Source organism: Phoxinus phoxinus (assembly GCF_949152265.1).
Source record: "Phoxinus phoxinus genome assembly, chromosome: 25".
Taxonomy (NCBI): Eukaryota; Metazoa; Chordata; class Actinopteri; order Cypriniformes; family Leuciscidae; genus Phoxinus; species Phoxinus phoxinus.
In genome coordinates, this window is record NC_136900.1 from 10,429,196 (window position 1) to 10,444,560 (window position 15,365).

Here is a 15,365-nt window from a genome sequence, read left to right on the forward strand (position 1 = left end):
AGTGTTCGAAGGGCTTGCAATAATGTTAACAGCCAGTGAGTGGCGCTTCACTAGGTTCACAGAGGTGGAGCTGGACCTCAAGCCCCACCCATTTGGCTTTGCGCCACTTGAAATGTATGTTATTGTCACGTGGTACTTGTTAATTTTCTCAACGCTGTATTAGGATGGACCAATCACAGTCATTTGTGATTATTGGATAAGAGTAATTATTAATATTTTACTTAAAAAAAAAAATATATCGAGAGAGTTCTGTGTGGATTTCAATGTAATCATCATTTGAAATTTTATATTTAAAATATTATACTTTCTCATAAACAAAAGTCTCCGATAACAAACAAACGTCCTAAAATTTGAATGTGGCTGAATGGCAGATTCGGACGCCCTGCGCCCTCAAAACTTTTTTCCTCATTGTCATTGGTAATAACGCCAGCATTTGTCACTACAAGGCATTGTACACTATCTAGATGAGTTATTGTATTCAATCGGATGTGTTTTGAGTTGACTGTTCCAGTCAGATCCTTCAGTTGTTTTCTTGACCGCCGGGCGGCGCCACAATCGCCGCTGTAAATCTCACACTAAACTGCGCGACTCTCATTGTTCGGTCGTCACGTCATGGAAAGAGTCACTACGTTTCTGCTCAAAGTACAGAAATACTTTATGAAAAACTCTTCACGGGCTTGTTGAAGCACATATCGAAGGAAAAACATTGAGTGCACAGCGATTTGAACTGGATCTGGGGATTATACAGATGCTTTAGATTAAGTTTTTGTTCTTTTGTTGGCGGAATGCAAAGGATGCGTTTATTTCTCATCTGTGTCCGGGACGGAATGTTGCTCTAATGTTTTCATCTGGAGTTTAGTTCAGCCGGAGTTGCAAAACAACTGTTTGTTTTTAAGTATTTTCACAGCATGCAAGATGGCTAAAACTTTTGTTATGATGAGCCACTGAACTGAATGTGTTTGCCGGTGTCTCAGTTCTGCTGGACGGGATTTGTGGATTTATGGGTTTATTTTTTTGCGGCTGAAGATTCTGGTTTTGTGGGAATAATGAAACGACATAAATTAAGGGAAGCTGGAGAATAACAACCTGACAAGGAGCTCCAACATGTAACTCTATCTACAAATGTAGAATATCGGATATTATTTCCGAGGAAAATTAAGATTCCTGTTGTCTTCTTTGTGGTCAGTAACTTTAAAAAGGCTTGAAGATCTTTATCTTGAAGAATGTTATTTACCAACCCCCTTAAAACTGCTAGTTTTATTAAAGTGCTATGAATACATTAAGAAATACTGCTGTACTACATACCCAGTTAAATATTAATTTATCTAAGCCCTTTTTTTCTTAGATTTGCAGTCTGATATGAAGTAAGGGAACTTTTTTGTGGCCCTTTTTTTTTTTTTTTTTTGCATCTGTCTTGCAAAAGTTACAAAAATGTCCCTGAGAGCCAAAGCCCTCTACACTTTCCAAAGTGAGAACAAGGAGGAGATAAGCATCCAGGAGAGCGAAGAGCTGGTTATTTTCGACGAGAACTCTGTGGACGGCTGGCTACAAGGGGAGAACAGCCGAGGAGAGAAAGGCTTGTTTCCTGCCTCGTACGTCCAGATCATTCGGCGCCGATCCGGGTCCAACCTGACGGATCAATCCCTCAGTTCACCTGGAAGCTCTCCTGGTAAGGATTTGTCGTACATCCACACAAATACCCCGACCCCGCCGAGTGACGACGATGACGACTGGGACGACTGGGATGAAACCTCAACGGTGGTTGAGGATGAAGACCCTCGGAGAGGGGTGGGTGCCAATGGACATTCCCAAAGTCCACATTCCAACCCCAACGTCCACTACCGGACCAAGCCTCACATGGAGCGTCAGGACAGCATGTCGAGCAACAGGAAGGGCAGCATGGTGGGCAGAAACTTGAACCGATTCTCCAGCTTCGTGCGCTCAGGTGTGGAGGCCTTCGTACTTGGCGACGTTCCCATGATGGCTAAGATCGCAGAGTCGTACTCCATCGAAATGGGCCCCCGGGGGCCGCAGTGGAAGGAGAGCCCTCAACCCTTCTCCTGTTCCATTGAAGACCCCACCAAACAGACAAAGTTCAAAGGCATTAAGACGTACATCTCGTACCGCGTGACCCCCAGTCACATTGCCAGGCCGGTTTACCGCCGCTACAAGCACTTTGACTGGCTGTACAACAGACTATTGCACAAATTTACGGTGATTTCCGTGCCACACCTCCCTGAAAAACAGGCCACGGGACGGTTCGAGGAAGACTTCATCGATAAGAGGAAGAGGAGGCTCATTTTATGGATGGACCACATGACCAGCCACCCGGTGCTGTCTCAATATGAGGGTTTCGAACACTTCCTCATGTGCGGAGACGACAAACAGTGGAAACTTGGGAAGAGGCGGGCAGAGAAGGACGAGATGGTCGGGGCTCATTTCATGCTTACCTTCCAGATTCCCAATGAGCACCAGGACCTTCAGGACGTGGAGGAGCGCGTTGACACCTTCAAGGCGTTCGCCAAAAAGATGGACGACAGCGTGATGCAGTTGACGCACGTCGCGTCGGAACTAGTCCGCAAACACCTCGGAGGATTTCGGAAGGAGTTCCAGAGGCTGGGGAACGGCTTCCAGTCCATCAGCCAGTCCTTCTTGCTGGACCCTCCTTACAGCTCGGACGCCCTGAGCAACGCCATCTCGCACACAGGCCGCACCTACGAGAACATCGGGGAGATGTTCGCCGAACAGCCCAAATACGACCTGTTTCAGATGCTGGATAAACTGTCGCTGTATCAGGGCCTGTTGTCCAACTTTCCAGACATCATCCACCTGCAGAAAGGTAAAGTGAGCTCGAACAAACCTAACTTAGTTCAGCTTAGTGCTGTCAAATCGATTAATCGCATCTAACAGAAAAGTTTGTGCTTATATAATATATGTTTGTATATATAAAATTATAAATATTATACATATATATATTGTATATTTGTTAGATGTGATTAACAATCACGATTAATCGATTTGACAGCACTAGTTCACACACAATTGACTCTCTTTCAGAGTTTCTTCTGTGGTTACGTTAAATTAAACTAAAATATTAATTTTAAAAATAAAATATTTATTTTTACTCATTCCCCGCCATTGACGGAAATGTCCTGTTTTCACTGTTATACAGTAGGGGGCGCTATTATGCATCTTCTGTAAGAGTTCTGAATCTTCTTTTCAAAACATGTGAAGAAGAAGCAGAAACAAGTGTTAGCAGATGTAAGCAGATGATAACGCGATCATCAACATTAAACAGCATAGAAATCCAAACTGCCTAACGTTACCTAATTAAAAGTCGACCCAGGACAAGCTATAGGACTGAAGCTTTGGGGTGTTGATGGACTCGATCTACTCCATCTGTGTTTTGATCATCGTTCTGAATATGATCCACAGATCCAGATGTAGTCTTTGACAAAACACGATTTTCTCAGCTTTTTGCTCAAAATGTAGCTTTTTTTTAATGAAACTTACCCACATTCAAATGTTGATTAAAAAATAATACATTCAGATATTCATATACATCAAAATATTCTGGGGGCCATGAAACTTTTATGAAAATAAAAAATGCTGGCGCTGGCTGAGCACTGGTGAGGAAAGAGTTAAAGATATTTGCTGATAAATGAGTTAAACACTTTTATTTTACACATGGGTGTTGAAATTCAACATTCATCATTCAGTGCATCACCTCCACCTTTTAAATGGTTTCTACACCCCTTAGTTTAGATTTTATGCTTGTTTCTGAACCTACTGACTTGCTCAAATGTGGGGCACGCAGCTGGACTGACCCAGTGACATCATGCCTGTAGGCAGCCAATCACACGTGTTGTTATTTATGAGCAGGGGTTAGTGGGCCTCGCATTGTGGACTGGAGTGAATTTTGTTGTACATGATGTCAGGTCAGGTGATTTGCAGAGACATTTTAAAGCTGAAAAGTGATGCATCTGACATTTACAGGGAGTTAAGAAAGAGAAAGCTCTGGCCCTGACGGGAAGCATCCTCTAAATCACAGGAAGTGAGGGAAATGGTGTGATTAATCAGTGCTCTCAAGTCCAAGACATTAAAGCTCAATCAGTTTGTGGCTCAGACAAGCTTCCACTTTCATTATGATCCTTCTGTGGAATGTCAGAGTGATGTTAAGAATGTCTCGCTCATGAGAGCTCAGACTTAACATATGCTGGCATCCTGACGCATAGTAAACACCAGTATTTACTCTATACGGGATGAAATCTGGACTCACTTTGGGCCTGTTTACACCTGGCCACTTCATGCGTTTCCACTGATCGGATAGCTGTCCAATTTGTTAAAACTTCCATTTACACTTGGCCACATAAATGTGTCTCCGCAAAACGAATATAGCCTACTGGTACAGGTGAAACTCGAAAAATAAGAAAAACGTTCAAAACTTAATTTATTTCAGTAATTCAACTTAAAAGGTGAAACTAATATATTATATAGACTCATTACATGCAAAGTGAGATATGTCAAGCCTTTATTTGCTATAATTTTGATGATTATGACTTACAGAAAACCCCAAATTCAAAATTAGAGTATTGTGGAAAGGTTTTCATAAGCTGTAAGCCATAATCATCAAAATTATAACAAATAAAGGCTTGAAATGTCTCACTTTGCATATAATGAGTCTATATAATATATTAGTTTCACCTTTTAAGTTGAATTACTGAAATAAATTACCTTTTGCACCATATTCTAATTTTTCGAGTTTCACCTGTAAATCCCTATCTTCAAATCCAAATCACGTCAATGAAAGCCACAGTTCTGCGTTTTATTAATCATGAGTTAATTTCAAGATTAAAGACCGCAATAGGAGAGTGAGGAGCATCAGCATTGGTGAGATCATTTAGTCTCATTGTTTTAATGAAGATGATTGTGTGTTGAGCTTCAGGTTTCATTTTTGGCTTGCTGAAGAGATCCTCAGCTGTTACAGTAGCACTGTCATATCCGGTTACACAATAACACGCTCTTTTCTTTTGAGTAAAATTTATATATGTGACTTCAACAACTAGATGCATTGACACTTGTCCAGTTTTGATTGAAATGCGTCTCAATCAGGGATCGCGATTTAAATCCGTCTCGATAGCATTTCGGAGGGCGTTTATACCTGGCGTTTTCACGATCTGAGAGCTATCCGATCAGAGAAAACGCATGAGGTGACCAGGTGTAAACAGGCACTTAAGCCTCACCTTAAACCCTTAAGATTTGTTCATATCCAATTCCAATCCAGTCATGTTTAGCAAGTGTGAATGGCATTTTTTTTTTTGCCATTTGTTGGATCATTGTTGCAGTGATTATTATGTTATATGTTTGGCATCAGTTCTTGTAAGAGTGACAGAAGACGGGTCTGATTCAGTGATATCTGTCGGCATCCAAACTGTAATCAAAGTGAGGATTTAATGTTGTTAAACAGGTTAATGCTGCATTGATGTGTTCATCGTGGTGAGATCAGTAGATTGTGGAGGAGGACAGAAATGTGTACAATCCTTATTACAGAGTTAGTTTGCTGAAGGCGTGATGGGTCACATGACCGAGGCACATGCCAGACCCCAGATTTACGGTTAATGATTTAGAATCAATGGGATATAGATTTATTCCCATAAAGTAGTAGTGATTTCAGAGTCCTTAAGTCATTATTGTGCCTTTTAGGTTTGTTAAAGTTGCATTATTCTCTAGAATTAGTTAGTGCTTATCAAACAATCGCCCTAAGCAAACAATCGACATGTGAGTGTGTTGAAAGGAGGCCAGTACGATTGCTCCAGTTTCACGTCCACACCCTATATAACGGTCGTAACATGATTACTGTTCATGTTTAGACACAATGGATCTTAGTGCACAATGGATAATGGTGTTTTTAAATAATCAAGTTGCTAATAGCAACTAATGGACACAGAACACGCCTCCTACAATAGAAGTCGAGTAGAGTTTAGTATATTGCGCTGCCGATGTTAGACACATGCAGATTTAGCAACAGCCGTTGATTCATTGTTGAATCATCATTGATGTTTGACTTAAGTTCAATATTTAATTTGCTCATTAATCCCTTGAATCAGTGTTGATTTAGTATCATTGACATATAGTTTTGATAAACATTTTAGTTATTTTTGGTTTTTAAAGTAATATATATATATTAGTACACATATACAAAAGTTATTTATATAAATGTATATATTTTATGTATGTGTATATCGTGTTTAATATATTTTTGTTTTAGTTATATTTTCAGTTTTATTATTTATTATTGCTGAATCAACCCAAATATACATTAATTTATACCAACAAAACTAGTTTTTATGGGTTCAGAAATAGGTAACAATTTTAGGTTACCACCTTTTATGATGTAATAATAGTAAAAAATATATGTAGAGATTTGATTGTAGAATGCTGGGTTGTTTTAACCCAATTTTGGGTCAAATATGGACTAACCCAGCCATTGGGTTACATTTTTAAATAGCATTTTTGATCCAACGTTTGGGTTTGTCCATATTTGACCCAAAATTGGGTTAAAACAACCCAGCATTTTTTAGTGTATAGAAACATGTTAGCTATGATATATATGTTCATAGTAATCTATTACAATAATTAGGGATGAACGATACATCGGCCACCATATCGTTATTGGCCGACATATGTTCATTTTTAATGTTATCGATATCGGCCTGATAAGACAATTTTGCTGATATATTAAAGCTGATAAATAATGTATTATTTTCTTCAGCTGAGACACGTCAGGTGCGTGATGGTTTTGAATTGCTTGAAATATGATTGGAATCACTTTGAAAAAGGAGAATACAGTAAAGTGCAACGTCAGTCATAGAAGCTACATAAAATTATGATGAGAAGATCATTATAATTGTGTGCTTGGGACGGTAAGACTTTAGTTTTTGTAATCAGCCTCTCAAATATTATATTACAATTTGGATTTAGATTTATTTTAATTGGCCACTATATCGTTTATCGGTATCGGACAAAATGTTCATATTGGTGGATCCCTAAATATCAGGGCTTATTTATATTGATTATGTCAGCAGAAAATGTCATTTTAGTGGCAAGAAGACTTGAAATACGGTGCACAATATGACCAGTAACATTTATTAAAGCAAGTAATAAACGAGGACATCCTAAAGGGGTTCGTCCTGCAGATAGGGGACAGTTAATTGTCTGTAACGTTGTGACTTCGTGATATCTTAACATTGAGCATCTGTTTCTCTTGTGAGCCGCACGACAGCACAGGGAGAGATCAAAGAGAACCAATGAACTGAGGAAAAACAACACATGACCCAGGGAAATAATAACAGCCCTTCTCTGAGCGCGCTCCGTTCGGCTTTTGCGCGTCCCAGCCAAAGAGCCGTAACCAGATCCGCCGTGGGACGCCAGGACACTTGACCTGACGTCCAGAAATCAGCTTGAACCCGACCGACTCCTCGAATTAAAGGCTATGGAAATATTTAGGTCTTCCAAAAGCAGTGGGAAATGAATTTTGGATTTTAATCCATAACATCTCCCACCTTAGCAAATAGGGAGAGAATGAAAAATACGAGTAAAAACAAAAGGCGTTCCAGGCCTCGGGCTCCGCGCGTACAGTAGTCATGAACTCTTTGGCTTTTATGGGTGTTGGTCTGATTTTATTGCCAGTAATACACACTCTCACTCACACACATGTCAGACTTGTGCATTTTTGTTGCTTTTAGCTTTGAAATAAAGAGGAATAACATGTCAGGGCAAGACCTTGAATTCCTCTCCATCTCTGAGCCGCTCATGGCTAGCTTGCGAGCTGGTTTTGTACTTGTCTTAAATAATCAGGAAGTGTAAGGATGAACAGGAGAGGCATACAAGACTGCATATGATCTCTTCACACCTGTCCTGTAATAATAGCAGCTGAGAACACAGAGCTAACTTAGATTTTACTCACAATGTTAAACTTTAGCCACACTAAAGGAATTAAAGGCATAGTTCAACCAAAAATTAAATTTTTGTCATTATTTACTCACCCTCAAGTTCCAAACCTGTACTCGTTTCTCTCTACTGCTGAACACAAAAGAAGATATTTTGAAGAATATGGGTAACCAAACAGTTGATGGACCCCATTGATTTTATAGTATGGAAAAAAAGATACTATGAGTCAATGAGTGCCATCAACTGATCGGTTGCCGACATTCTTTAGATATTATTGACAATCAATGTAACTTTTCTGACCTACTTTTTTTTAAGTGCTCCAAAGGTGATTTCCATGCATCACTTTGGTGATGATGCTAATGCTGAATTGCCTGTTGAATGCTTTTTTTGGCATTTGATGTGAGTTTTGCAGTCAAATGCATCTTCGAGTGTATTTATACTTATTGCTTTCATCGTGATCAGTTTAGTTTTTGATCAGTAAAAACGAATAAAGTGGTCAAGTGAACTGGATGTATGAAATGTCAGGCGTCCTAGCGGAGTAACAAAACTTAATTTTGAAAAGCATATATTTATATTAACCTAATATACTTCTTTTTGTACAAGCGTTTTGCTTGTGCAATTTTTTTTGGCCTACCTTTATGGTTTGTTTCTCTCCTTCTGGTGTCTGAGAATTTGCTCTGGGATAAATTGAGCTGTGACTGTTTTTTCCAGTCTGAAATTCCTCTGTGTTTCCGCGGCGGTGCTGTTAGACACATTAAATGCAGCGCTGAGGCTTCAGGTCAGTTATTCTTTGTGCTGTTAACATTCGTTTCACCTCAAAGACTGAGAGAAAGCTCAGATCATACACTGACCCTATTTCTGACTGCAATTAGCATCATGCTAGCCTATGTGGTATATTATATTTAGTTTGTTTGTGATCTCAGATTGAGGTTTTTCTAATTTGAAGAAAGTATAACACAAGTATGTAGTATCAAAATGATGAAGAGCTACAACGATTTGGTATGTTTACTTGAAGTAACTTGCGTAGGGAACGTTAGCTTTGCAAGCTAATTGGTTAGCTGGAAGCACTAAATGTTTACTTTAACATTTGGCTTCATTTAAATAACTTGAAATGTGATTTATATAATTCAGAAGACAGTATTTTACTTGTTAATACTATTTAGATCAATAAGCTGTATGGTTTTTGATTAGACACTGACTAAAATACCCCCAGAAAATCATTTAGATGGCCAAGGGAGTTTGTTTTCCATCTGAAAGCCTCGAGACTTTCCCTCAGACTAAACATAAGCCATATATATACTAATGTTTATAGGGAAAACAAATAAATAGACACTCACTGACCACAAAAAGTGATGTGCAGACATTTTACGGATGCTCAACTTCCTCTTTTAATGGCCCTGTTAGCACACATACAATGAAGTGTTGCATTTTGGAAAATACAGAAGAGGAATCCACTTAATTCCTGCCATTCATTGCGTGCGGTAATGTTTAGCATGTCTGTGGTCCATTAGAGAGGACGAATCAAATTAAACCCTCTTTTAAAGTTTTATTTACTGAACATCACAGAACAAAGTGAGCAAAACCAAATGTTTGGAATGATAGAAATGCGAGCACAACTTTGATAATAAGAAATGTTTTTTGAGCAACAACTCCGCATGTTCGAATGATTTCTGAAGGATCATGTTACACAAGACTGGAGTAATGATGCTGGAATAAATTAGCTTTCTACATTCAGACTTTTCATTTCTGTCTCTTTAAATAAACATCTTGCGTTTTGCATGTGAGATATCATAATGCATCTGTCATATTGAGCATGGCTTTGTTGAATTCAGTTCTGCAGACTTGTGTGTGTTCGAGTGAACAGTGAGTCAGTGCTGGACCGTGTCTGGTACCGCTGGACACTTATTCTGTCCCTCCGTCGAGAAAAAAAATCACCCTACTGTTTCATTGTCCTCTAGGAAGAAAAACATCATGGAAAATAGGTCGTTTTCCTTTGCTTTTTGTCACATTACGGCTCTCTATAATGTCAGAGCCTATTTGGCAGTCTGGCAAAACGAAAGTTGTCTGAACTACGCCAGTATGCAGAGATTAGCCAATCATTACAGAGGTCATTTACATGTCATTTGCATACAGAGTTTTAAATGGTGTACATTCATATGAGATAAATATCTGTAGCATAATACTGTATAATAAGCAGTTTTTTAAAATATTGTATGTGGGTCGCCATGTTCAGATCACATGACCAGCCGAATGTGACAAAATTGGCAGCTTTCTCTTGTTAACCCCCCTGTTATTGGATATTTTTTTAATAATAATTATGGCTGACTGACTGTGAATAGCTCATTTCTACAACGGCATCAGTAACAGGCCTTTGATTTAGTATGAACTGTTTTTCATGCATGAAAGCCCATTTTTGCCACCTAAGAAAACATTTGGTCAATCGTAATTATGACACATTACACATAATTGAAATTGACGTACTAATTCATAATTATGAGAAATTGAAATTGTGAGATAAAAAGTAAAAAAAATTTAGAATTTTTTAAAAATTATGATATGCAAAGATATGTCATAATTTGTCATAATAATGTCATGAATGAGTCGAAATTATAAGATAAAAATGGAAATTTTGAGATAAAGTTGAAATTATGACATACTAAGTCATAATTATGTGACTGGCAACGTTATGACATACTAAGTCATAATTTATATAATTATGAGATTAAAAAGTCAAAATTATGATATGCTAATAAAAATTTTTAAAACTTATTTTCATAGATGAGTCCAAATTAGGCTATAAGATAAAAAGTGGAAATTTTAAGATGAAGTTGAAATTATGGCATACTAAGTCACTAAGAGGGGTCACATTCTTACTAAGAGTCACTAAGAATGTGATGGAAGTCAAGACAAGTCATAATTGAGATAAATTGAAATGATGAGATAAAATCCAAAATTAGAACAAGTCTTTATTACAGAAAAAGTCCAAATTACTTTCATAATCTCAAAAAATAGTCATAATTTCATGTCAATTTTTACTTTTCATCTCATATTCATGACAGTATGTCATCATTTCGCATTTATCGTAATACCATTATTGTGACTTTGTATGTTTCAATTTTGACGTTTTATTTCATAATTATGATTAGCCAAAGCATGATTTGTTTATTATGTGTTGGAAATGGGTTTCCAAAATGTTACAAAAAGTGTAACAATCAGCCATTTTACTCAATGTGGTTCGAAAATGATTTCCAAAAATAAACATGCAAACCACGACCTTGTTTACAGGGCACACTATTGTCTTATTTTAGATGTTCGGTGAGGGGATGGAAACACAAGGTCTTTGCATACGCTCTCTGAGCTTTCATTTGACTGTACTCGTTTGTTCTTTGCGGTGTTTGTAATCCGTCAGTCTGTGAACTGAAAGGAAATAAAGTAATAAATTGCTGTGTATTAATTCCCAAACACAAAGAACACAGGGCCGGACTTCCTGGTTCAGATTACAGGTGTGCACAGGTCAAACACTGACCTCTGATCAGTCATACACACTCCATATCTAATCCCTCATGCTGTCCCTGTCGTCTGTGCTACAGATGTGATGGTTACAGATGTGATCTGTCTGTTCAGGTCTCCAGATTCAGAGTCCTGTGACTCAGCGGCTCCCTCCGTTCACATCTCAGATTCTCATGAGCGTGCGAGTGGTTTGTTCTGTCACAACAGGACGTGAATGATTAGAACCGGTTACGCCGGAATCGTGAAACAAATATGGGACAAAAGGCACTTTTATCTGACAAGTAAAAAAAAGCTGAGATTCACTGAGCTGTGAAATTTAAAAAGAATTTCGTTTTTTTTTTTTTTTTTGCTAATATTGGTATTTGCTATGCAGAAAAAGTGTTAGACAGACAAGTGTGATGTAATGTAAAGTTAAACACTTATGTTTAAATTCTGGGATTTTTTTTTACTTTGCAGGTCAGATTGACCCTAAATTGGATTCAATAGAATTCACACACAAAAATCAATGAAAAACTAAAGAAATCTAATTACAACAAAAATAAACAAGATAACAAATTATTTTTTAAAACTGTATTTAACCATTTGTTTAAAAAAAGTACCATATAAACATGTTTTTATTTAAAATTTAAAATATATATATTTTTTAATGTTTTTGTTTCATTCGTGTGTGCAAAAGTTCAAACAGTAGAGCATGGCACTAGCAACGCCAAAATTATGTGTTCGATTCGAGTGAAATCAACATTCTTGAAATGATAAAAAAAAGTGTTCACCTAGAATGCAGTTTACATTTCTTTGGTTTAAAGTGTGTGCTAAATGCATACATGTAAGGTAAATACCTTCAGAAGGTAGTTGACAAACTGACATTTAATTTAAAAAACAAAACAATTTAATTGTAATTTTTTGGGGGGGTCTATGCAGCTGTGATGAAATTGTGAGTCAAATTGACCGGCAAACATGAAAACGTCAGATTTTTTTTGTGAATCGTCAGAAATGTTTACAGGGAATGTCAAAACAGGGATGTTCATGACCCTAAATGAGAAATTGTCACAATATAAAATAAAAAAATATATATATCCCTGGTTACCCAGTGTTTCCAACAACTTTAAAATATGTGTTATTGAATATATGTAGTATGTTTAAATGATTGATTCATTTGTTATGTTTTTATTAGCTAAATCAGTCTGATACATGCCATGGATATCAATTGCCTATAGTTTCCTTGTGTGCAAATTTTGTAAATATATGTGATAAATCAGTCTGATTTTGGTTAGTAGAAGCCTAGCCGTGGGCTAAAAATGTGAAGGTTTCTTCAGCGCCATTGCTAATGTTTGACTAATAGTTGGTGCATATATTTCAAAACATTTCAAAACCTCTCTTTTTTGCTTCTTTTCAGGTGCTTTTGCAAAAGTAAAAGAGTCTCAACGCATGAGCGACGAGGGGAAGATGGACCAAGAAGAAGCAGACGGCATTCGCAAACGCTGCAGGACTGTGGGATTCGCCCTGCAGGCCGAGATGAACCACTTCCACCAGCGCAGAGAGGTGGATTTCAAAGAGATGATGCAGGCGTATCTCCGCCAACAGATCGCCTTCTACCAGCGCGTAGGTCAGCAACTAGAGAGAGCCCTTCGCATGTACGAGAGCTTTTAGAGCCTGACCTTTGGCCTCTGGACTGTAATGGAGATACAACACTCCTGTGGACGGATATGCAAACGCTTTTTTACTCCCAAAGTTGGAATTTTTGAGTTCCAGACAGGATTATTTGCAAGAGAAACAGGACATTCTCGCTTCTGCACTTAAAAATGTCACTTTTAACCCCAGAAACCAACAATGCAGTTGCCTTTGATAAACCATGTATATCTTCATCTTCATGTTTTGAATTTTATTTAAATGCCTGTTAGATCAGTTTTTTAGATCGCCTGTTACTTTTTTCATATTCGATACTCACAGAGTCAGGTGTGCGAATGATGTTAGCTGCGTGTTAGCAGGTGCAGACGCTAATCTGACGCCAAAAACTGGTCATGTGACAGAAGTTGTTTACGCATTAGTTTGTTAAAACGCAATTATCTCTTAAAAACGTCAAATTGTGACACCGTGTCTTATCCAGGCGCAATGCAAGAAAAAAAAGTGTAAAAATAAATGCTGAACATTGAGTTGCTCATATAGTTGCCCCCTCTGAAATCTCATTGGTCCAAAAGCCTGTTCCAATTCACTGTATATAGAGTGCAACAGTTGGAAGTTTCGGAAGTAAAAACGTTTTAAATGATGGGATTTTTAATGATAACCTATGAACCTCACTGTGAGCTACGAGGTTAATAATTGACGGTTTAGTTTTAAAATAATAATTTTTAACAGCAGGATTCGTGGTGAAAAACGACATTACCCATGATGCTGTGCAGAAAATTCCACCAATCAGAGTCGCTACAAGCAAAACGTGCCAAAAGAGCTATTTAGCTCCACCCACTCCCGTGAATATATATATATATATGTATATTTTGGAAGATATTTTGTTTTTATATATATAATCAATATTTTTTAAATGAGTGTTCTTATATTCCTCAATCGTTTTGATGATGCTATTCGCAATGCTTCATGGGATTGTAGTTCTTTCCATCACTAAAGCCGTTTAGTACACAGTTTTGTACTTTTTTCTGATTTTCAAATACTTTTGCTTCAAATCAAATTTGTAATGTTGTTATTCGCCTCGTATATGACTGGCTCGGTTCATGGCTTAGTTATAACGCTTTAACAGTTTATTTTTAATTTTTTTTATTCCTATGGATAAAATAAATGGAAAAAATACTGAAAAAGTGGGCGGGCGCTGTTGCACTCTATTAAACAAAACGTGTTCTGATTGGCTGGGATTTGTTGCTTCGGCGCAACATTTCGCTTTTAGTGATATTAACATGACTTGGCGCTTGAGACGTTCAACTGCTAAATTTGTTTGGACTAGATGAGCAAAGAATTAAACCCACATAGCAGGTCCATGTGGCTTCTGCTCACTTCCAGGAAGTTTAATCAGATATCATGTTAATCTAGTTCCCCTTCAGGCTGCAGAAGATTCCTGAGTTTACGTGAAAGTTAAGTTTTCTGAACTGATACAATGAGAGTCATGTGATATTCATCAGGGATTCAGATGAATCACAGCAGGCTTGCATTGCGCGTTCTTCCACGCTGGATGGTCCGGTACTACTTTCTCCTGGTGTTATTAAGACAAAACATGTTTTTGTGAATTCTTGAGCAAGAATCCCCACCCAGAGATTCTGTGTATCAGATGGAAACACTTCAGTATTAGCATTAGCATTTAGCCTAAATGTTTGTTGTTCAGGGTGTTTCTAAGGCAAAATGGAGCTCATATCCTCCTCGTCTCCTTTTTGTGTGCCCTCAGGAAAAGCTTGAGAGGACTTTGAGCTTATGTTAATGGGTTTTGTTTTAATTTCCTCAAAAGTAGGCTAATCTTTATTTTTAGTTGCTAGGTTTAAGGGGTACAGAAGTTTATGTAAGTCTCAAGGCTGCAATCTGTGGTTAAGAGCTGTGATTTTTACAAGGCTTTTGGTTTAACTGTAAAACTCGTCTCAAGTTTCAGATTGTAAACTTGGATGTTCACTGTTTGCACACTTAGTAACTGAGGACCAAATGTAAACCTTTGGGTTTACCAATGTTTTACTATAAACGTTCAAATTGGAGCAGATTTGGGCACAAGCAATGTATTAATGAAAAAAAAGCCAACATGAAATCACAGAAATTGACCGTTTACTTTCTTAATACACATCAATGTGTTTTTTTCAATCGATGCAATTAATTTTAACTCTTTCCCCGCCATTGATGGAATCTTTCTGTGTTTTCACTGTTATACGGTACGATATTACACATCTAATGAAAGATTTCTGAATCTTCTGATTAAAAAC

General features: G+C 37.7%; 1 protein-coding gene across 1 annotated transcript; it reads left to right on the forward strand.

Annotated features, from left to right (window-relative positions):
* The first annotated feature begins 560 nt into the window (after positions 1-560).
* On the forward strand, positions 561-13,619 carry snx33 (sorting nexin 33). The gene is made up of 2 exons (XM_079603287.1): positions 561-2,839; positions 12,854-13,619. Exons 1-2 carry the CDS (start codon positions 1,432-1,434, stop codon positions 13,105-13,107), a joined length of 1,662 nt encoding a protein of 553 aa, XP_079459413.1. The 5' UTR covers positions 561-1,431; the 3' UTR covers positions 13,108-13,619.
* Positions 13,620-15,365: the final 1,746 nt, after the last annotated feature.

Excerpts from the sequence above, each read along its gene's own strand:
- snx33 (XM_079603287.1), top strand. The coding sequence starts at position 1,432 with ATGTCCCTGAGAGCCAAAGCCCTCTACACTTTCCAAAGTGAGAACAAG. Across the intron at positions 2,840-12,853 it reads CATCATCCACCTGCAGAAAG|GTGCTTTTGCAAAAGTAAAA; the intron begins GTAAAGTGAGCT and ends GCTTCTTTTCAG.